We start from the raw sequence: 24,117 nt of genomic DNA, 5'->3' as shown, positions 1-24,117 counted from the left end.
GACCCTTCCCGCCCGCGCGCGCGCCCCGGTGGTCCTCCCGGGCGCCCCCGCCTCCCCGCGGGGGCCGTGGCACCGCCGAGCCGGGGATTGAGCGCTGCCCTCCTGCGAAGAGGCGGCTGTGCACATCCACTGAGGACGCCCGGCCGGGGAGGAAGCCTGCGCGTCGTGTTTACTTCCAAGTCGGTCCCGAGGTGTCCGAGCGGGACCCGCGCGCGCACCCGGCTTGCTTCAACCTGAGCACGCACCGTGCCGACCGCGGCCCGACCGGACCCAGGGGCCGGGGAGCAGAGGCCCACCACAAAGGGCTCCCAGACGGTTCAGAGGCGCTTCTGCTCGGCCCCAACCCGCGCTGGTGGCCCAGGGCTGGCTCTGAGGAGCGCCGCATGGCAGCTACAAGGCCACAGTCTTCACACGACGGTGGAGGAGTTTTTAAGTGTCTCCACCTTTGCCTAGCGGCTAATCCGCATGATATGCATAGACACGCATAGGCACACACATCTGTGTGAACACGGACACTTTTTGAATTTACCGGCTTGACTAGCCCCTAAGAGAAAAGGACAAGAAGACAAGTTGCACATGTTTAAACTATTTTTATCTTTGTCTTGGACAAAGCAGCAAGAAAAAATGTTCACTAAAAGCCCAGCAGTTTAATAGTCTCAAATACATAGTACAAATACATAGACATTGGTTTACTGTGGTCATAAAAACATGCCAAGTGAGTACTATGATGTATACAATTATGTTCTGACACCATGTTTCTTTTTGTCTTATTCCCAGTCTAAAAAGCACTTATTTTTAAGCAAAAAATCCCACATTTCATTTATCGTACTCACCATCGTATCAGTCGTCATGCCGACATCCCCCACATAGGAAAGGGTACTTTGATAAATTCAGGATAAATCTCTTATCCAGGAAGAGTGAAGGGAGATGCACCCTGGTGCCCTTTTAATGGCTGAGCTGGCCCTTTATCTCGGGCAGTAGGCGAATGGATGGGGTCTCCTAGAGACTCACAGTGGGTATGGGTTAACCTAACATACTTGTTCTCATAGAAATCATAGGAACTGTACTGTAGATTGACCTGTGATATACGTTCTTATAAAAATAGTGTAAATTGTACTAATTCCGTAACTACGTTTTGTCTTAAAAGCCTAAAATTACTTAAGAGGAATTGAAAGTCTTCACACTTTTCATACCCAGCATGAGCACGTGGCTGCGGAAAGGAGACGACAGAAAAGGAAAGGCAGTTGTACTTCTTGCAAAGGGGGCAGTCAGAAGGAAGTGGATCCTGTATTCCCAGAGAAAGAAATACCTTCTGACTTCGTTCCTGCTGTGGAGCCCTGCTTAGGGCTTTCCCAGACTGGCTCCTTTTGTGGGCTCTGGGCTGTAATAGCCCCAGAGAGGTCTGTCGTGTTAGTCCTTGACCGCACCTGTGCCCCAGACCTTCCAGACATGCGCTGTGGGCTTCTTGCTCTCCCAGATGGCTTCCACTTAGGAGAGCTGAAGGACCAGCCTTTTGCCAGTTTTTCCTGGACGGATCCCACCAGAAAGGTGGCACCAGGAAAACAGCAAGGTGCAGGGAATGGAGATCACATCAAGAATCTGAAAGGCCTGTGTTTTCCTTCTTCGTTCTCCAAACAAAAACGTTTTTGCTGCCAGGTCTCGCCACCTGCTGGCTGGTGTTCAGCAGCATTATTCAGAGTTCTCTTCATCAATGTAAGTGTTCTCTAAATTAATGAAATAAAATTATTCTAATCCGAAAATATTGCTGCTTAATGTATGTATAAAATCTTCCAACTATTAAAGTTTTTATTTAAAATGAGGGTAGAAAGAAACCATTAACTAAGAGTCAACGGATTAATAGGATTCCAAAAGTTTAAAAAGTAACAATAACCCTTTGTGGTTTTTACCTCAATTTGACCTTAAGTGGAAATACACCCATAAACAAAATGAACTCATTAGAGTACTACATATAAAAACTCTATATGTAGTACAAACATATATCTTTCATAAAAGAAAAACTATTTAAGAAATGATATCTCAGGCACCTGTAACCCTAGCACTATGGGAAGCTGAGACAGAAGGATCACAAGTTCAGGCCTCTCTTAGGCAACTTAGCTTCTGCCTGAAAATGAAAAATTAAAAATACATTGGCTGTGCAACTCCGTACAAATGCCCTGGTTTTAATCCCCAGTATTGTGCACCCTCTCCATCCAAAACCCTGACAGCTTCATAAGTAACCTACAATGCTAGTTTCTAATTTCACCTCTTTTATATACACTATAAACTCTTCTGCTGAGTAATGCCAAACTCTTTCAATGACTTTAGTACTTGGTAAAGCACTGTATAAGGCCGAACAATATTGTCCCCAACTTTTTCTGCTGTGATAATATCCTAGTTGTCCAATCTGTGCTTTCAAACCATTCTTGTAATCAAGAAACACTTTCACCAAATCTAAACAAGCCTTAGTTTAACTTAGAAACACATCTGAAAACTTGTGGGCACTAAACCCCCAAAACTGTTAGAAAAATAATAACTTTTACATCTAGATAACAAACTGCAAACAAATCATTGCTGTTGTGCAAGCTGAACAGTGGACAGATGTTTACTTTAAATTTATTAATACACATTTGTAGTACATGACAAATGGGAGTAGATACATGGATATATCTTCATATCTTTCTCCCTTCTCCCTCTTTCCATCTCTAGATCTCCATGTTGGCTGTTTTCTCTTGTGTCTTACATTTTACTCTTTAAATTATTTATACTGTGTTTCTCATATAGAAGTTATGCAATAATGACAGTGTCTGATTTAATTTACTTAACATTATGGTAACAAATGACTCAAATTATTCTTTAGGGCAGAGTACAACTCTTACAGGAGAAACCACATATTTAAGCTTATGTGTCCGATTTATTTCACTAATATTACAGTTTCAAGGGGGCATCCACTTTCCTACAAATGATTCTTATTCTTTATGGTGGAATAGCACCTGACTATGTATAAATACGTTTGATTTATTTATTCCTCTGTTGATGGGCATATAAACCACTTCCAAAGTTGTGGTGCTTTAATCATGGGCATGCATTCAATCATTGTAGTGTGATGTTTTGAATTCTTAGGAAGCTACTTAGAAGGAAAACAGCTGGGTCAAATGGAATTTCTAGTTTTAGTTTTTTGAGAACTCTCCATACTGACTTCCATAGTAGATGTACTAGTTTATATTTACACCAACAAAGCAGAAGTGTGTCTTTTCCCCTGCAGCCTCACCACTACTTGCTACTGTTTGATTTCTCGATGGCAGCCATTCTTTCTGGAATAAGATGGAAATTTAATGTTGTTTTCACTTGCAAATGTTTGCTTTTGATTTACAAAGGAAATAAGGAAATTTGTTTGATAGTTTTTTTCCCTTTCAGATTAATGACTTGGCATTGATAGTGAAGTAAGCTAGGGGTGGGAACCTGCCTTACATTGTTCAAATACCTAGTGTTCCTCTTGGATTGAAACTGAAGTCATATAACCAAATAAGGTGTAACACCATCATAGTGACAGAGAACAGGTGAAGAATTTACATTCTTATGTACAATAACTTTTGTTCTTTACACTTAGCAGAGTACAGTATCTCTCAAATATTGCTACTAAATATTAGAAAAATTAAAAATGTATTTGTTTCCTGAGGTCTTGGTGACAAAGAACCACAGAGTGTTTCAAAGCAACAGAAATACTATTTTTTTGGTTCTACAAAGGCAAAATCAAGGTGCCTGTGAAACCAAGCTTCCTCTGAGACTCTAGCTAGACTCTTTCCTCCTCTCTTCCTCAATCTTGGTGCAGGCTGGCAATCCTTGGTCTTCCTTGACTTACAACTGCATGCCTCAGTTGTGACATGGTCTCATTCTAGTCAATCTGGTTTTTCTCTTAAAAGGTCATCAATCATAATGGATTTGGGCTCATCCTAATAATCTCATTTTAACTTGATTACATGTGTGCAGACCCTATTTCCAAGTAAAGGCCTTCAGCATATTTGGGGTGATATTTCAACCCACAATGCATCTTGCAAGGTATTTTTCACACTAATGTGGTGAAGGACTAAAGCCTAATGACTTAGCAACATTACAACTAAATTTCAAGCAGTACTGGGAAATTCTAAAACTACAATCTAGCTGCTTCATATTTCTGTTCAAAGCACATCAAAGAAAAAAAGAAAAAAAGTATATCAAGGGCTAGAATCTGACTCTTTGGTATGGCGTGACCTAGTCACATCTGCCCACTCTTCCTTCCTTTCCCTCCTGACAGCTAAACTACATTTTGATGGCATTTGGCATGTGAGATGTGACAGAAGACCATGGTGAACATTTAAATTAATAAAAATTTATTACAGGAAGCCACATTTCTTGTAAACCCCCTTCAAAATACTCCAACTTATCCCACTGTCCTTGCCACTTTCGGAAGCAGTTCTGGAAGTCCTTTCTTGTATTTAGTTGTACTCTTGTAACTGCCTCATGTCCTCAATCAGTTCAAGATGTTTACCTTTCACAGTTGTTTTGACCTTGGGGCCGAGCTAGAGGTCACCCAGTGCCAGATCTGGTGAGTGGGCCAGTGAGGGTACACCATGTTCTTCTGAGCCTGCCTTTCTGTTGGGTCCCACTCAGCAGCAGCAATCTTAAGTACACCTAATAAAGACACAAAAGAAGACTTCCAGAACTGCTTCAGAATGTGGTAAAACCAATGGGACATGTTCAAAGAGAGGGGGAGTATTTGAGGGGAATTGGTGGCAATGTGTCTTTTATTAATTTTTTAAATTTCCACTGTAAATTCCAATCACATCTCTTATACCAAAAATCTCTTGACTATTTTGCTTTTGTACAACTGCTAGACTTCTTGAAATGCATCCAAACTTTTTACCTTGCTAATTCACATTCATTCCTCAAGTTTCTCTTTAAGAATTTCCTTGTGCTGAGAAATACCACCTATCTGTCCTGGGTGGGATTCAGATTCTACCTGTTGTTTATACAGAGGCTAAGAGCTTAAAATTCAGAAACTTGCGTTTGAGTCCCAGCTCCATCAGTTAACTCCAGTGACTATGAGGTATGCAAGCTATGCGTGCTGTCACTCATAATTCTCTATCTCTCTCTCAATAGAGTCTCTGATTTCAGTGAATTAAAACATGTAAACACTCAGCAGTCACTGGCTGCTGTTCAGGGTTTTATGCTGTGATCTTTTCTTTTTGTTTTGTTAGGGACAGAGTCTTGCTATGTAGGCTAGGCTGGCCCTGAGTTCATGGCAATCCTCCTGCCTCAGCCTCCAAAGTGCTGGGGTTATACGCCTGTGTCACCATGCCTGGCATTAGTTGTGATTAAAATTATTATTGATCACTGTGAAATTTCTGGCACATAATTCCTACCCAAAACTATGAACTGAGAACAGGATCATATTTTGCATTAGCATATTCCTAGCCTAGAATACAGCTTATCATCCAAACATATGTGATATAAGATTCAGAGGCATCAACCCAAAAGAAGGAAACAGGGAGTTTGTTCCTCTTTCTCCAGCAAGAATTACAAGACTATAGTTACCAGAGAGCTGCAGGAGAGAAAAGGCTGAAGAAATAAGAAATCTTCCCCAATTTGCTGCCAGGAGGTAGTTCATTGATAGACTAAGTATAATTTAAAGTGTGAGATTTTAAAATTTTAACTTTGTGGTTGTAGTGCTGGGGATTAAACCCAGAGAAGCTCTACTATTAGGCTGCATCCATAGCCCTTTTAAAACTTGTACTTTGAAATAGTCTTGCTAAGTTGCCCAGGTTGGCCTCAAACACGCCATGCTTCTGCATCAGCCTAAGGAGTAGCTATAATTGTAAGAACATGATACACACCAGGCCTACACTTTGTATTTCTTAACTTTTACTCATATATGCTATAGCAAAGTCCTACAAACAGCATATCTGAAGTAAAAGCTCGGAATATCAAGTGTTTACTCTGAAAATATTACTTCCTAAAAAAAAAATGATAAAAATCAGGCTCGTGAAATGCTTAGGAAGCCAAGCCAAGATAATATTATAGAAAACACTTGTATCTGGCTTAAATGGTCTCTTAAAAACACACATTTCTAGAAAAATAAGTTCTCAGATCTATAAAGCTTGTTCCCCATTTATTTTTTTGTGATTCAGAAATACAAGATATGAAAATTAGGTTACAATTTTGCCACAAAAGCTTCTAAAGTAACAAACACAAGTTCTAACATGTATCAAAATAGCCATGTGTTCTTTTGTCAACTTAAAAATGTCTTTAGAGTTCTCATTTCAAGCAAGTGTAAAATATAATAGTAATTACCTCTTCTGCAAAATACCAAATCTACAGCTACAATGAACTATGATCTCAGCAGCAAGATCCAGTCCTCAATTGGAAAATTATGCTTAGTTGTTACTTTTAGAACCAATTTACTAAAACTTTAAGGAAGTAAGACAGAAAGCATCTTACATCAAAAACCAAGTACTCAAATCCTCAAGTGAATAACATTAATGTTTAAATTAAAACATAGTAAAATTCAACCTAATGACATAATTCAGAAAAAAAATTGTGGTACTGCCTTCTTATAGAAAGAACAAAACATACAATTCTTTGAATTGAAATAAATTCATTACCAAAATGCTTTCCCATCTAAATATCAGAAAGTCTCTTGAATCATTAACATATGGTTTCATAGATCTAGATAACTATTTTAAACTAAATATATGTAGATATTAATGTAAAAAGACCATTGTAACAGTGTTTTAAATAGTTTTAACTGTGCAAACTAAAAAATACAGAATGAACAATTTTCATAATTTTTTTTTTTTTTTTTTTTTGGTAGTACTATGGATAAAACTCAGGGCCTCACACATGCCAGGCAAATACTCTACCACTAAGCTGTATCCCTAGCCCATGATTTTTGTTTCTGAAAACAGAAATAAAGACTATTTTCTATGTTTTACAATTATGAAATGTCTTTAAATATATTTTGGAATTTATATGGCTGAATGATGTTAATTTATAAATATACTTATTACAATAAAAATACATTACAATAAAATGGTAAAACAAACCATTAGAGTAATTCATGTAATAAACTGTTGGTGGGCACATACAGTCAACAGACCAACAGGATTGTGAAGGATTTTTTTTTTTTTTTGGCTGGCTCTTGCTGCCTTAAGGCGGGTCTGATAAGGCATATGGATCTGGGGATCAACCATGGTATCCTGTGCCTGACTGCATTTGCATAAGCAGGTGCTTAGGGCCTGGGGAGACAGCTCAGTAGAATAAGTGCTTGCCTGGCAAGCACAGGGTCCCAAGTTCAATCCCCGGCACAGGGCGGGGGGGAGGGTACTTAAACAACTGAGCTAACTGGCAGGCCCCCTAGTCTGACAGGATTGTAATTAAACTTCTAGGGCTGGGAGGCAGTGAAGCTCAGTGGTACAGCTCAGGTTTTACATGCACAAAGCACTAGGTTCAAACTCCAGCACAAATGATAATTAAAAAATAAAACCAATAGCCATAAATTAAGATTCATCCACAATCAGTAAGTACTAAATCAATGTGATCCTTTAAAAAAGTCAGCAGTTTCTCTAACAGTGGGATTAAAAGTTGTCTTTTCTTCTTCCCCTCAACAGAAAAATAAGTTGTACAAAAATCAACGTGAGAAATTTTTTTAAAAATTGAATTTTCTTTGTAATATTTTTGTTTCAGATGGACTCAGAAAATTGTGAAATGCTACCCAAAGGACTACAATTCCTTATCCAAAACACTCTGGAGGGCCAGCAAGATAGCACAGCGGACTAAGCACCTGCTTAGGCAAGTGCTGGGACTGGTGTTTGATCCCTGGCACCACAAGCTGTGCCAGCCCCACCTCTGGGCTCACCCAGCGCTGGGGAGCCTGAAAACAGAAGGATCACCAGTCCAAGCTGCATAGTGAGACCCTGTACCAAATACATAAAAAAACCCAGGCCACTTGTTTTTCCCATTTCATAGTTTGTTGGATTTGAAAAGCATACTATGGTGGCACATGATGGATATCACAAAACTTCCTTGGAGTCTGGCAATAGCTATAAAATTAAACCTGTTGGTATTTCAAGCAGGCAAATGAAGTGGCACAAATAAAAATAACCACACTCCAGTTTAAGTTTTGCTAGTGAATTATAGCATTAAATTTAGAAAAATAAGCAAGCTTAGTTTTAGAAGTTTGGGAATAAGAAGAGTGTGCACCTTTAACAGCTCTGACGAAGCTGACTCCATCACATTATGACCTGTGCAAGTCTGCTCTTGTGCCTGACTTTCACTGCATTAGAGACAGCATCTCCCACTAGAGAAAAGAGTTAAGTTTGTTCAGACGGTAGATTACCTGAGTAAAATACTGTCTGAAAATAATTTGAGGATACCGACAATTTGAGAAGTACACTGAAATAACTATTGCTTTTAATCTTATTAAACGTGACACCTTTGACTAGACTTCAATATAGATCAGCAGAGGGTACCGGCATTCAAGGAGCATTTCTGAAAGAATAAAAACTGAGTACTATATGAGTATTTAGAAAAATAATTAGACTTTTTTAGCAGCTGCACAGTGATTCCATATAGACCACAAACTTTAGCTATAAAAGACTGGAAGATTCACAAAATCAATTTGGCATCAACTAACTTCTGCAAATTGTAATCAAGTTATGCCAAGCAATTTATATATTAAATAATAATTTATTCTGTATTCATCAGTGTCTAAATTTGCCATTCACGGATCTTGATAGATACCATGGAGCCATCTTCCTTAAAAATTATTACTTTTTAAAGTCAAACACTTCAAAAACTCAAAAGCAAAAAAAAAAAAAGCCTGGATATAATTTCTAGGTCTTTTCTTACAATAAAAAATAATTTCTTCTTCAAAAGTAGAAGTCTTTTCCCATCCAAGGGAGCTGGAATGCACTACTGTGTACGTGGGGACCAGGGGGGCACATCAAGGTGTCAGAGGGGCGTGAACAATGGGTAAACAGGATGCTACCGGGAGGACCCGGGCTGGGAACAGGCACTTGCTGTAGAAATCCACGAAGTGAGCAGGTCCTGTAGCCTACACAGAGCATTCAGAGGGCCAGGAGGATTTCCAGGGCTTCCCAATGGAATGAACAGGCTTCTGTAACATGTGGCAGGAAGATACTGTTCTCAGGTCAGTGGGAGAGTCAAGGAACATGGGTGATCATCTAGCTTCTGTATCTTCAAAGTTATCCACTTCTTTTCTTAACAAGTAAAATTTTCAATATACAATCATAGCCTTTCCTAAAAGCTACATATGTGCTACTAGGTTAAGAATGTCACACTTTTTATTTATCTTTAATTCATGAATTAATTTAAAAAGTCAAGTCAAAAAATCTTAGCTGGTCTTTTTTCTTCTTTTACAAAAATATTACAGCAGTATAAGCAAAGCTGAACAAGGAAGAGAAGGGAAAGACATACATTAACATGGAACAGGTGAATTTCAGCTCATCATGGCTATTGAAAAAACTGTAAACTTCTGTAAGCATCTAAGATTTTATTTACTCTTCAGAAAACACTAAGGAAGCTGCCTGTCTCCATGAATGAAAACTGGAAAGTCCTAAGCATCAGTCTGAAGAAGATAAGAAAGTACTGTTCCCCTGCTGGAAAAGACCAATGGCTTCACCTTTTGCTGCCTCGCTCTCTCCCATCCCCCTCAGAACTTTGTGGGATCAAAGAGAAAGAAGCTCTTTTGGCAGTAGCGAAGGCGTCACCAGAGGTGTCCAGACTTACTGGCAATGTGTACAGCTCATCTTGAGGAAAATACACCAAGTGAAAAGAAAAAGTCCAGAAACACATAAACTGCCTTTCATGGAAAGTTTCAAAAAGCCCTCAAGACTTATGTGTCATAAAATACATCTCTGGACTTTATGTCTGTAAAGGGGAAAAAGAATAAACAGAAAAAATGCCACTTATCATTCTGGAATTCCACTCTTTACCCTGTTGACACACTGTCAGTTCTCACACTACCAATGCTCCACCTCAAAGATCTCCTATTCTGTATTTGCATAGTGTTAATCCTATTATCTGGAGTTGGACTCCTACATCTGTGCTTGTAGCCAGATTTATGAAGAGAACTGGTCTAGTCTTACATATTCAAAAACAAGACAAGTATCTGTAGGCTAGAAATAGGGTTCCATGTAGCAGCAAGCTGTTTGAATATATTGGAAACAGTTTTTTTTTTTCCTCAAGGGGTAAGAATTAAGCAGTTTTGTCTGCAATTTCAGATTTTGCTCTCTGCATCATACAGCGACGAACTATGCTATCAAAACTTCCAAGGTAAAACAGAGCGATAGTTCGGAAAAGGCCCATAGTGACCACCTGCAAGACAAAGAAAGACCTTTTAGTTTATCCAGCATCCAACAGTGCAATACAATAGTTCACTTCATTTCAGGTATTTAGGTCTCTGCTAAATAGTTTCTAGGACACATCTTCTAATCTGCTCCAAGGGTAAGTATAATGAAAACTCTCTAAATGTCAGTAAGTTCTGAGAACAGAATACGTCGGCTCTGTACCACTGTATAGCACTGAGCCTGCCAGAGATAAAATATTTGTCTGATTAATAACGTTCCAACCATAAAAAGAACAAAATGGTCTTCTTGACAGCACAGGACTGTAATTGCTAGGGAAATTCAATGGTAGCATCCACAATAGCAGAACTACAAACAATACTTCTTTGGTTTTAAGATTTATGTTTTGAATGTACAAGCAGGCCCCAGCACTGGTGCTGAGACACATCCTTGCCCCCCTTCGAGCTTTTTTTAAAGACTGCCCTGTTGCACTGGCTGGTCCTCAGCGCCTCCTGCACAGCTGAGACTACAAGTGGGCACTTTCAGTCTTCAGTTTGTTTGCTAATTGAAAGACAATGAAGTAAAAAGCAATTACTATTTTAGGGTCAAGGCAGCAATTAACTATATCCATTTACTCTGGGTCTTTCCTTTATAGATTCTCACTAAAGCAATTCTAAGTGGGACCTTCAAAAGGTGTAAAACTGTAAGGAGGAAGAGGAACAATTTCAAATGCCCTAGGACTCAAAAAATGTGTCTCCCAGATTCCATCCCCCCTTTCCTGGAAAGCTACTAGAAGTGGTAAACAAAATGAGAAGATCAATTAAGAAAGACACTGTCGTAAGGTCCAGGAACAAGGGCCTAACATAAGATGGGCAGAGGTGGAGAAGCCAGGCATGACTTGTGCACCGTGTTTGGGCAGTGACGCTGACCGGCAGGCGACAGCTCCAGGAGGAACGCCTTCCTGAAGGGAACAGACGCCATCACTGATATTTCTGAATATCGTACATCAAGGGGAGATGAAGACCAGTGAAGAACTTAAGCCTCAACTAATAATGGACAGACACAGTACATGGGAGAGAACCAAAAATAATTTCAGGTAATAATTACCTATTCAATAATTTTGAACAGTAATCATCATATATGTCACACACAACACACAGCCCTGAACAGTGTTTAATCACAAAAACGATCTTCTCAAAACACACACCTAACCAAAATGACAATGTGAATAATATAATAAAGTGAGGAGGATGGTAAGAAGAGTCAAGCCCTCATCTCTCACATTGAAGACAATAATTTGATGTCCCAACCATGGAAAACAGAAGGCTCAAGGGAGCTATGCTGTCTGCAGAGCGGAGGTAAGGATGCAAGATCCGAGACAAGAACAGGGAGCAGTTGCCCTTGAGCAAGGTGCAGAAGAGAAGCTGAAGGAGGATCCACTGTTCTTTTTCTCTCTCTCTTTTTTTTTTCTTCATCCTGGGGGTTGAATTCTGGGCCTCACCCATGCTAGGCAAGTGCTCTATTACTGACCTACAACCCCAGCTATTTATTTTGTATTTTTAATTTAATTTGAAACAAGGTTTTGCGAAGTTGCTAATGCTGATCTCAAATTTGCCATCCTCCTGCCTCAGCCTCTGGAGTAGTTGGGATTAAAGGTGTGATCCACCATGCTTACCAAGGGTCCACTGTTTTCTGGAGCAACTTGTGAAAACTAGCTTTGACTAGGGTAAATTCAAAAAATATAAAAAGCAAAAGAGAAGCTAGCAAAGGCCAAACTATGAAGACAGTAAAAAAGGTCACTGATGGGCCAATGGGCCAATGCCAAAGTGAAAAATGAAAAGGTGCCATTCAGTGGAATTTCAGGGCACTGAAATTATTATGCATGACGTTGTAAATCGCAGATATGTATTAAGCATTTATCAAAACCACAGAAATGTGTAATACTAAGCGTAAACCCTAGGGTAAACTGCAGGAGTTAGGTGATATACATCAATACTGGTTCATCAACTGAAACAGATGCAACATGCTAAGGAAAAAAGTTAATAATAGGAGAAACTATGTGTGCAGAGGGAGGTGTGTAGAACCTGTACTTTCCACCCAAGTTTTCTATAAACCTAAAAAAACAGTTAAGACATGAAGGAAGATTAGAAGTTGGCTAAAGGAAATCTGGGCTTGAGGGCTATAGACCAAGTCCCATAAAGAACAAGGAGGACTACAGAAAGGAGGAGAAGGAGCTGGAAAGATCGGTGGGGCTGGCAGCTCAGAGGGCTGTGTTATGTGCTCAGATTTAAGCTTCAGCCTGATGGTAGCAGGGAGCCACAGAAGGCTTTGTGTGGGGTACAGCTGTGGTTAGAAACAGGTAGAAAATGCGATGGCACACTCAAATGCTTCTGGTGGGCCTGCACAGGGTGCTGCAGACCAAGGGTGGGGGGCAGAGACTGTCATAGAGGAGCAGCTGCCACCTGCCTGCACTGATTGCTGTCTGCTGAGAGTGCAGCTCTTGTTTAGCCAGACCTGATTTGCCAGGAAAGGTCTTAAATCTAGACATTTTATGTAAAAATCTTATTTTGAAGCTAAACACACACACTCACACCAGGTGAACCCAAATAATATTTTTCAAGCCCCTGGGAAGCCCCCTAACAACCTCTGCCTCCAAAGTACACAGCTCAGGTAGAGGGTAAACTACAAGGACCCAGGCCTGCCTGAGCTCCAGATGCAGTAGTGGGGCTGCTGACAAGGACAGGATGAGGCTGGGCAGCAGGGGACCTCCGAAGAGAGGCAGTGACTACACTTCAATTTTCGGCTGAGGTGAGTAAAGGTGTACGCCAGTCGTGAAACGGAACCAGGGTGCCAGGAGTGAGGGAGACCACAGAACACTGGGGAAATACAGAGCTCCACTGAACTGGGTATATGGTCACTTTCCAGGCAAAATGACTCCAGGGTGCTAACACAGAACTGGAGCGAGGAGGTGGCTAGGGCTGGACTTCAGATGTAGTATATTTACGTAGAAGCAGCAAACATGAGAAAAGGATCAGACTGCCCAAGGAGAAGGTATGTGCACCAGCCTGACTCAGGCAATCTGGATTTTCTGTTCATGGCAGATACTTGCTGCTGGGGCACAATGACACATAAGAGATGGGCACCTTGTCTCCAAAGTGCTTACATCTGACGAAGTCTACTTGTCAGGAATGAAATGACAACACAGTGGGTATTATCTAGGGTGAGAAGAAAAAGGACTGAAGAAAGGCCATGGAGAAACTAGCAATAAAATCATTTGCCTTGGGCTGGGGAGATAGCTCAGCGGTCTAAGCACCTGCCCGGCAAGCACAAGGACCCGGGTTCAATCCCAAGTACCACATGCTGTGCCAGCCCCGGAACCCTGGGTGCATCGTGCTGACACTGAAACCGGGTGTGGTGGCACATGCCTATAATCCCAGCACTGGAGAGGCTGAGCCAAGAGGATCAGTATGAGTCTGAGCTGCATAGTGAGACCCTGTACCAAATAAATTTAAAAAAAAAAACACATTTGCCTTAGTCTTATATGGTCCCCTACATTTATGTGGTCCCCTAGTTTACAATGGTTATAAACCAACCCTTAGCTTTGCCTTCCAGAGCAATCTCACAATTACAACTCCAATTATTCTGCCCTGAAATATTAATACCTCTCTCATCAGTCTCCTCCACTAGACTGCTGGGGGCCTGAGGTCAGTGGCTGCCTAACACCTCCAGGGAAAACAGCGGCAGAACGTTCTTCAGTGAATAATTAATGTATACTAATTTGTGTGCCCTGGACAAAACTGTAAATTCCTAAGGGTAGGGCGTGTGTTTAATCCTTGACTGTGTCTCCTCTGCCTGAACTACTGGTGACTCAACTTGTCTGGTATCTCACTAAAGGCAATAGTCTGTATCTCATTATAGGCAAGCTCACCCTGAACTCTGTCAACAGCAATTCCCATGTTTCTCACATTTTAGAGCAGTAGTTCTCAGGTGAAAACTAAATTAACACAACAGCAGAGATGGCAATTTATCTATGAGATACAACTAAAAAATACAGTGAATGTTTATTTTTTAATTTTATTACAGTAAAAGATGCATTTCTATTAATCTCCCTGAAAATATTCCTTCTCTTTCGGACACATCCCATCATTCTTGCCCTTTACTGAAACAGTTCTGCAAGTCTTGTCTTGGCAGTATCTTTAGTTACATTGTCATAGCTGCCTTGATGTCCTGAATTGATTCAAAATGTCTACCTTTCAGGGCTATTCTGACTTAGCGGAAGAGCCAGAGGTGTACGGTGCCAGATCTAATGAATTGCAGAGGCGGATACATCACAATTTTTTTTTTTTTGACAAAAATTTTTGTCAACATTTTGAATTAATTCAGGACATCCAGGCAGCCATGAAAAGACATTCATGAAAGAGGACTTTCAGAACTGCATGAGAAAGGGGTAAGAAGCATGGCACATATGCTAGAAGGGAGAGAAGAGTATTTTAAAGGGGTTTAATAGCAATGTGTCTTTTATTCAGTCATTTTTAAAATTTTTGATTTAACCATTCAGTATAGTTTTTGACCACACCTCTTATCTACAAGGTCCAGCACAGAAAACCTCCCAGTCTACATTCCTCAAGTTATATCTTTAATCTACTTCCTGTTTACTTGCTGCTAATAGAAGAAAAAGTTAATAGCTCAACAAAATTTTTTTTCACATTCTTAAAGTTACTCAGTCTATTCTTAGGCTCTTTTCACAAAGATTTAATGCAATGCAGTTTTGGTCTATTTATCTTATTGCTCATCAAGGCAGAGCTTACTTGCTGGAGTCCTTCAGTGATGGAAGTTACTGGAGCCATCCCACATGTCAGTGACGACAGCATGTACCCATCTGAGCCAATGGAACTATTAAAATTTCCTTGCTAAAAGAAAAGGAAGACAAAAGGATTGCAGTAAATGCAAAGGAATCGGTTCAAAAGTAGAAACAATGAAGTGTGTTCATTCACAGTAGGTGAGACAGCATGGTACAAAGCATGTAGTAGGACTCAGAAGTAGACAAATACCCTTGCCTTGCTAACCGGGTAGTTTCCAACTGTGAGTTCATAGAGCCCCTGAGAGGTCCCAAGATTTTTTTTTTGTACCAGAAATCGAACTCATGACCTTGCCCTTGGAAGGCAGCTGCTGTGTCACTGAGCTACATCGTTGCCAGAAGTCCCAGGATTTTTTCATGGTTACTTATGAGCAAAATGATTCTCATAATACTAAAATATTAACTGCTGTTTGTCTTATTTCTTGTTGCTGAGACAATACTCTATACCCAAAGGTAAAAGGAGGAAAGATTTATTTCAGCTCAGTTTGTAGAGGTTTCAATGCATAGTAGGCTGGCTAGAAAGCAGGATGGCATGATAGAGTAATATTGCAGAGGAGAAACAGCCCATGGCAGAGCAGGGCAGGCAGAAGGTACGCCGCAGTGAAGCAGCAACCAGCAAGCAACAAGTGACAAGCAACAAGGGACCCTTTTTCTGTCCCTTATATTACATCCTTACTCTTGCAGCTGTAGCACTCACAGGTTGGGTACCCTTAAACCTACCCAGAACTATGCCAAACCAAACAGTGGACTAATATAGTGATCACATACCCTTAATCCCAGCATCACACAATCTAGATTCAGCCACCTCTGAAAAGCCACATGAGGTGTAAGGGTTTATCTAGACGCAAACCATAACAAAACCGTTTTCACCAGAGTTAACATCAGCACTGATTCGGAGAATTGCTGGGGCACAAACCCAAACCAATGTTCTAGAAATGGAACTAGAATTTACTGTGCCCTTTCAAGGAAAATACCACTTTTATCAATATTTTAAAAAAACTTTTAAATGTCCATTTTAAGCATGGTAAATTCATCATTTTGTTACACTACACCTCTTGAAGATAGATCTCAATATAGTCCCCGCCCAACACTGTTCTTGGTTTCAGTTACCCATGGTCAAAGTCTAAAAATATTAAAAGCAAAATCTCATAAATAAATAACTTGTAAGTTTTAAATTGTATGTTATTCTCAGTAGCATGATGAAATCTCATACTATCCAGCAATGTTTCACCCAAGACATAAGTGACCCTCTTGTCCAACGTACCTAAAATCTAACTCATAAGTTAAACTTTCTATATGTAGGAAAAACATCTAGGGTTTAGTACTATCTGCAATTTCAGGCATGCACTAGGGGTCTTGGAACATGCCCTAGGAGATGGGGTGGGGGGAGAACCTAATGTATTCCATGTGACAAATGAGAAATTCTCACGAAGTGCTTCTGTTGTACTTCTGAGAACAAAGGACAATGATCACCTAGAAGAAAAGCCTTGTGCAACTATTCAAGAGCTGAACTTGCTGCTGTACGTGAAGCACCACTTTCACAGGAAAGAACTGTTGATAGAAAAACTAAACTTACTCAGACCTGCAGAAAAAGAAGTGAGTCTATCACTTGGAGGAACACAACTTGATGCATTTGTAGGCAATATTAACATCAAAGCTTTCAAGAAAAAATTAAGATTTAGAAAACTTGTATCTATCATGCTGAGAATAGTGGCTGCCCAGTACACAATTTATGATAAAATCAGCAATGATTTTTTTTTAATGTTTCCTTTATTTATTTTTTTCTTTTTTTTTTTTTATGGTCAGTTCAGCCCACCCTGGGGGCGGGGCTGGCATGGCATGTGGTGCTGGGGATCGAACTGAGGTCCCTGCATGCTTGCCTAAGTTTGCCTAAGCAGGTGCTTTAGACCACTGAGCTATCTTGCCAGCCCTCAGCAATGATTTTGATGTGATTTTTTTTTTGATAACTCTGTGAACCCCTATTTTCCAAATGACTAATGCATGTTATAAAGCCATGAATGGGTAAAGGATCCATTCAAAGTATGAAATAGACTAATGGATTTTAATGTCAGAGAACAAAAAGTTCATTGATGTGTTTTCCAATTTCACATTGTAACTAACCTTTAAGGGGCTAGTATTTATTCAATTTGGGTTTAATATCAAAAAAGAAAATGCTCTCCACAAATATCTGAAAAGCCTTGTAAAATACTACCTTAGCCAACTATGTATCTGTATACGGTCAGATTTTCATTTGCTCCAGTCAAAACAACATAGCACAACAAACCGACCACAGATGTGGGTAAGAATTGAGCTACAGGGCTGGTGAGATGGCTCAGTGGTCTAAAGCACCTACTTAGAACAAGCTTAGCAAAGCACAGGGACCGGGGTTCAATCCCCCAGCACCACATGCCAGCCAGCCCCGCCCCCTGGTGGGCTGAGCTGGCCACACACACACACACACACACACACACACACAAATAAATAAATAAATAAATAAAAGAACTGAGCTACAGAGGCTGGGGAGAAAGCTCAGTGGTCTAAGCACTGGCCTGCCAAGTGCAAGGACTGGGTTCAATTCCCAGTACTGCATGCCATGCCAGTCCCAGAACAGCAGGCCACCAAAACCAAGCATGGTGGCACACGTCTGTAATCCCAGCGCTGGGGAGGCTGAGACAGGTGGACCACTATGAGTCTGAGCTGCATAGCAAGGCCCTGTACTAAGTAAATAAATAAATATGTTTTTTTAAAGTTTAAAAAAAATAATTGAGCTACAATCTACTAAGGACCTTAAGGTCTACATAGACATTAAAGCAACTGGTGAAAATATAAAACAGTGCCACTCTTTTTATTAAATTTTTATTTTGAAAGACAATTACTTTTATAAGAAAACATCAGCTGAAGTATAATGGATTTTTTTCTTGTTTTACAAGAATTATTTTCTTGAATTACAATTAATTTTATGTTTAAAATTATAGTTTCAATTTCCTATATGGCAAATATCAATAATTATATAACCCAGGGAAACAGAAGTTCTCCAATGATATCAATATAAAGTCCTCAAGAAAAGAAAAAGTTTGCAGAACACCACACAAAAAGAATTTTGTCAAAATTGGAAGAACTATTTAGGATCCTTAAAAACCCAGAGTGTACTGACTTAAAATAAGCAGGAAAAACAAATCACGCCTGTTCCATTTGTGTCAGTCTTATGCTTAACGCAACCAGGACAGAGCTGTTTCCCTCAGAAAATATTTTAATGAAGGTTGTTCTTTTCTGGATTCTGTTCTGTTGGCCTCATACAATCCTATACACACTCTTTCAAGGCTGGTGCCTCTCATTCCAATCGTCCTAAAGATCTTCCAGTGTCAGTGTGGGCTTACGGTTCCCAGAGCATCCCTCAGAAATGTATAATTTTCCGCCCTTAACTAGTTAACAGCACTGCTGTCCAAAGTCACGTGGCACACGTGTTGTGCTACAAAACAGCACATGAATAACAAAAGATCCCACTGGTGATTCCCAGGAAACACAGTGGCTGAAAATGCACATCAGCCAGGATGACAGCATGATGGGCCCCCCAGGCCGGCGGCACTTTCTTTAGTTAACGCTAGGAGAATGGCACTTGGAGGCAGCAAGGGGTAAGAAACACCCTTAATCAGTGAACCTGGTAATCAAGTTTTTAAAATAATATAAAAATGAAAATCCTGTGAGAGGACAACAAATCTTATTCAGCACTTATTGCTTATACCTCACATCTAAGTCTTATTTCCTGCTCCAAGAGCTAACATTCCAAATATCCATTCTGATAAATATGTTCCTAAGCTCAAGGTATATCATTAGTTTCCAGGAACCTACTATTAATACAGAATCAACACTGTCTAAAGGAAGAAAAGCAGATACTATTTTAGGTATGATAAATCTGATATAAAAAATTACAGAAATTTTTGTTTTAAAGTAAGGTCTTGGAGAAATACCTTTTCAGAAATACAGTATAACGACAAATAGTACAGAAAACAAAGCGAAAACTTTACTTACTATGGCATCTTTGACAATTTGTTTGGCCACCTGTTCTGGTTTGCAAATACTCGTGGTCTCTGAAATAAGTCGAGTCTCCAAAGGCTAGAAGTAGAAAACAATGTTCATTTTAATGCCCTCATTCCCCATTACATTAAAAATATGTAACTCCTACAGCCTCCTGCATTATAAATAACTCTAAATTTCTACCTCCAAACAGATCCCGATTTTAGATCTAGGTCCACTGTCATCTTCAGTTTACTCGGTAACTGGAATAGTCAGCCCAGGAAGCCCTTTCTGTTTTCTGTAGGACATGCGTGGTCTCAGCCTCAGTGAAGACCATCAAAGCCAGAGTGAGAAGGCGTCACTGGGTACCAGTCAAAAAGGATCCTCTTGGACTGCCCGCTGCTAGTCATACACCAGAGCATGGTGCCCAGCCAAAGGCTGGATCCTGCGCCCTGAGCCACCCTGTGGCCAAGCCAACACCTCTATTCTGACCTTTCTGCCATCAGCAGATGACTGATGCCTGGGCCCAGCTGAGGTGCTGGGCAGAGAATCAATTCACGTTCAGTATCTGCAGCGGTTTCTTAAAAGACAGCATGGACAGGGCTGAAAGGGAGCCCCTGAGGAGACAAACCCTGACATGGCCAGTAGTTTAGTACATGTCAGTTACAGGACTAGAATCAACTCCAAATTTGGGCCTTTTGCTTTTCAATAGATGTTCAAAGTGCTGCCTCAACTCTCATCTATTTCAACATGCCTATCTGAATTCTTGGTTTGCAATAATCAATCTTTCTCTTCTTTGAACATTTCTGCCTTAGCATATGTAACAGCTACTTCTGCATTTAAATTTTACCTGCAAAATTTCTTGGGAGCAGGATTTTTTTTTTTTATCTCATTTTTCTCTGATACTTCTCTGTGGCCCCTTGCTTACAAGTTCTTTAAAAGGGACTTTCAAACTAAAGCCTTAAATACAGTACACTTCAAATTCTGTTTACACATAGGGCTGGAAAAACAAAATGAAAACCAGACTAGAGACAGGCATCATGCTACATGCCTATAATCTCAGCTATTCAAGAAGAGCTGAGGCAGGAAGACTGCAGGCTCCAAGCCAGTGTGGGCATTTTATTGAGATCCTGTCTCAAAAAAGAAAAAATAAATAAAATAAAAGGTGAGGATGCAGCTCAGTGATATGAGTGCTTGCCCTCCCAAGCTTGGTTTCAAATCCTAGTACTGCCCAAAACAAAAAGTAGATTATATTTTCTTAAAATAGAAAAAGTAAAGCCTTTCAATAAAGTCAATACTGCTTGAGGAACTTGAGTAAAGAAGAAGACCCTTCTCCCAGACCACCAGGTTGGAATGGCCAAGCAAGATTAACGTGAGATTGGAGCTGGGGAGACAGCTCCAAGGTCAAGCGCCTGCCTGGCAAGTGCAAGGTCCTGAGCTCAATCCCCTGTACCTCATGCCATGCTGTCCCAGACCTCCAGGTGCATTGTGCTGGCCCCAAAACTGGGAAGGTGGCACACACCTGTAATTCCAGTGCTGGGGAGGCTGAGACAGGAGGATCACTACAAGTATGAACTGCATAGCAAGACCTTATATCACCAACAAAAATTTTTTAAAAATAAAATTAAAAAAAAAAAAGACACACATGAGATTGAAAAGTACGATGTCGCCCCCTAATGGGCCCATGGATCTACACAGAATTTTATTTACCAGAAATAGTTTGCCAAAATCTTAGGAGAGGTTAAGGACAGGAGGAATAAGGGGAAAAGATGCTTCTATGCATATGAGGATGGTTTGGACAACTGCGCTGTGGCATTCTACTGGTCTATGGAAAGGAGCACTTAATGCTTAATTTGTTTTGTCTCCTTTTTGTAATTCTGTGTCTTTTTTCTCTTAATTTCTTATGTATTTCTTTTTTTTTTCTTTCTTCTTCCAACTTTGCATGCTTATATCTGATAATATGAACAGCTAATTTGAAGACAACACTATGTATCACAACAAATACTATGAAATTTATATTATTTTGTTTAGTGAAATTCTGTATCATTTGTAGTTATTCTGTTTTAATACTATTATGTACTCTCTTTAAAAAATAAAAAATATTTTTAAAAAATCTTTACAAAATCAAAGTTTGGAGAAATCACCACACTTTGTCAGCTTTGGCTTCAAATTAACAGACTGTATACCAAATACCAATCTAACTAGCAGATCTCTGTTTATTCTTAAAGGCAAAAACACAGCTTAAATTTATGTCGCTAAAAGAGTAGCAATTTTTTAAAAGACAGTGAAAAAAAAATAGGAAGAAAAGAAACTTGTAAACCATAAACATCCTTTTTTAAAAAAAAATTGTAAATATAGGGCCAGCCAAATAGCTCAGCAGATTAAAGCGCCTGCAAGCAGTTTGATCCCCATGCTGGCCCCGTTCCTGCGGGCACGCTGAGATGGCAACTGAGAGTGGGCGTGGTGGTACGCAACTGTAATCCCAGCTCTTGGGAGGCTGTAAACAGGCAGATCACTACGAATCTGATTTAGCAGTGAGACCCTGGATACCTTGTAGACCCTTCCCTTAAAAAAAGATACAAAAAAAAAAGGTTGTAAATATATAGTCCATGGAATATAAGTGCCAATTTTTGTGGGATGGAGGTCCACACTTAGTATTACTACAAAAAAGAAAATCTAAAGCTAAAATCACTCTCAATTAAATGAGCAAGTCTGATGCAAGTCTGATTGATTCTTCTTCTCTACAAATTCCAAGCCATTTCCCTTGTGAGGGCAGACGAGCTGTTTACTAATTAGAAGCTCTTAGTTCTAGGACATGGGCCCACTCAGAGCAGCTCTGAGGTGTGTCCCTGCAAACAGAAATGTGAGGTAGGGGTTGGCTGGGACTGGACGGTGAGCTCCGCTGACTGCCTGCCCTGCCTGGGCCCACAACACAGAGAGTTGCTCTTACTCTCCCAAAGGCAGGGAACACACAATTTCTCACTAGGGAAACTGATCCAGCCTGAGAAAAGGTAAGCAGATGCTGCTGGAAGGGCACCTTCGAGGATTCTCCCTCCAGGTCACTCCCTAGTGAAGCAGAAAGCTGAGAAGCCAGAGTTTTATGACTGGCATTTTAGCACCTCTCTCAGATACAAATAACCAAGGAATATCAGATATGTGAAGAATGTGTAAAACAACAGAAAAGAAAAAAACTTTGAGAAAAACGGTAATATAGGATAGAAAAGAAAGCAGTCACTTTGGCAGCACATATACTAAAACAGGATACAGAAAAAAATTACAACAGGCTTGGGATGAATTCCTCTGAGAGAGAGACTCTCAGAAGCATTCATAAATCAATTGATCCTCTCCATGTCAGCTTTCCCAGTATGGTGGTGACTAGCTTCCAAGAGCAAGTGGTTCCAAGCAAGAGGAAGTGAAAGCTGCCAGTCTCTTTGGTTTGAGCCAGTAATCTGAAACAGTGTTACGTCTACCAGTTGTTTGAACTTCAGAATCTGCCAAGATGTAAGACAAGGGGACCTAGAATCTACCTCTCCTTAACAGTATAAGGAAGAAAGTTGTAGCTGGGCATGAGGGCACACTGCTCTAATCCCAGATCTCTGGGAAACAGACAGAATCAAGTTTTTTTAAAAGCATCATAACTGTACTACATAGATTAAGATGTCTACTAAAGCAAATGCTTCCAAGACAAAGTCTCAACAATTTAAAAAAATTTAGAAAGGAAAACTGATGATGAAGTAGAGTGGTGTGAGAAAGAGGTTAGAAATATAATGGAAAGTAAAAATCATCCAAAGCCTATGTCTTCTGAAGGACAAACAAATCATATTAATCTAACACTGATAAAGATCACATCCAACAAGAGAAGAGCCTGGCGACCTCTTTCAAAGAGTTGGCGAGAGCACTTGCTAACTATGGTGGAAGCAGTAATACTAGCAATTTTGAGCAATAACAAAGAAAAAGAACAAATGCAGTATCATCTCACCTGACTGAAGAAAAGGTTGCTACAACTGTATGAAGCCCTGAAAGTCCCTCCACGAAAGTTGAAATATTTAACTAATGTGTCAAGTTGCCTGAAAATGGAAAGAGCACAGGACAGAGCTAATGAAGAAGGTCTGGCATGATTTCAGGAAGAAACAGGTAACATATTACAGACGCAGAGTCAGTGACTGGGAATATTCAGAGTCTAAGTAACAAAACTGAAATTCTGGCACATGACACAGCAGAAGAGGAAAAAACAAAAAGATACTGGAAATGGGCAGATGCGCCTGCTCTCTCTATGACAGCTTTCTCAGGGCAGTCTGGAAGTACCCACACTGCAGAGAGCCTGTGATGCCAACTCCAAACCAGAGCGCTCTTCCATAAGACCTGGACATTCTTCCTAAAGCATCTCAAACGAAGAACATGTCGATGCACATCATAGAAGCCTGCAAGAAACTAAATACCCCTTGAAAAAAATTTTATATTGTTTTCTATTAGTGTTTATAAATTTGTAAAATTGTTGGCCTATGATACAAGAGAGGCTAAAACTTCTATAGAATTTACTCTCCTCTAATATCCACTTTAAAGTTCACCTTGGTAGGCCCATCATTAGCATCTAATATAGTCTTAAAAACTGTTTTAACAGTTATGAAACTTAGAAAAGCAATTTATATTCCTGTACTGCAGTAACTTGCCTAAAATCATAAAAAAATACCTGTCATCTGATAGTATGGTGGCTAAGTAGAGCTCATCTACCAGTTTGCCCATGAAAGTTATGATGCTGTGACACTGTACACATGACACAATATATGTGATGCTGTGACGCTGTGTACGTGACACGGTATGTGATGCTGTGACGCCGTGCACGCGACACGGTATGTGATGCTGTGACGCCGTGCACGCGACACGGTATGTGATGCTGTGACGCCG

The 24,117-nt window shown here is 40.1% G+C and overlaps 1 protein-coding gene across 2 annotated transcripts in view; it reads right to left on the bottom strand.

Moving 5' to 3' along the window:
- Positions 1 to 7,935: 7,935 nt before the first annotated feature.
- The window catches only part of Kdsr (3-ketodihydrosphingosine reductase), a 41,194-nt gene continuing 25,012 nt past the window's right edge, over positions 7,936 to 24,117 (bottom strand). The window contains exons 8-10 of one of the 2 annotated variants that reach the window (XM_004638259.2): positions 19,228 to 19,311; positions 15,149 to 15,250; positions 7,936 to 10,371 (exon numbers count right to left, since the gene is read on the bottom strand). In XM_004638259.2, the coding sequence (XP_004638316.1) occupies positions 10,252 to 10,371; positions 15,149 to 15,250; positions 19,228 to 19,311 (306 nt within the window). In that variant the 3' untranslated portion in view covers positions 7,936 to 10,251. The remainder of the gene's footprint in view (positions 10,372 to 15,148; positions 15,251 to 19,227; positions 19,312 to 24,117) is intronic. The other variant, XM_023723158.1, reaches the window with a different exon arrangement.

This window comes from Octodon degus, unplaced genomic scaffold (genome assembly GCF_000260255.1).
Source record: "Octodon degus isolate 3935 unplaced genomic scaffold, OctDeg1.0 scaffold00097, whole genome shotgun sequence".
NCBI lineage: Eukaryota > Metazoa > Chordata > Mammalia > Rodentia > Octodontidae > Octodon > Octodon degus.
This window is presented reverse-complemented; position numbering and strand designations above follow the sequence as displayed.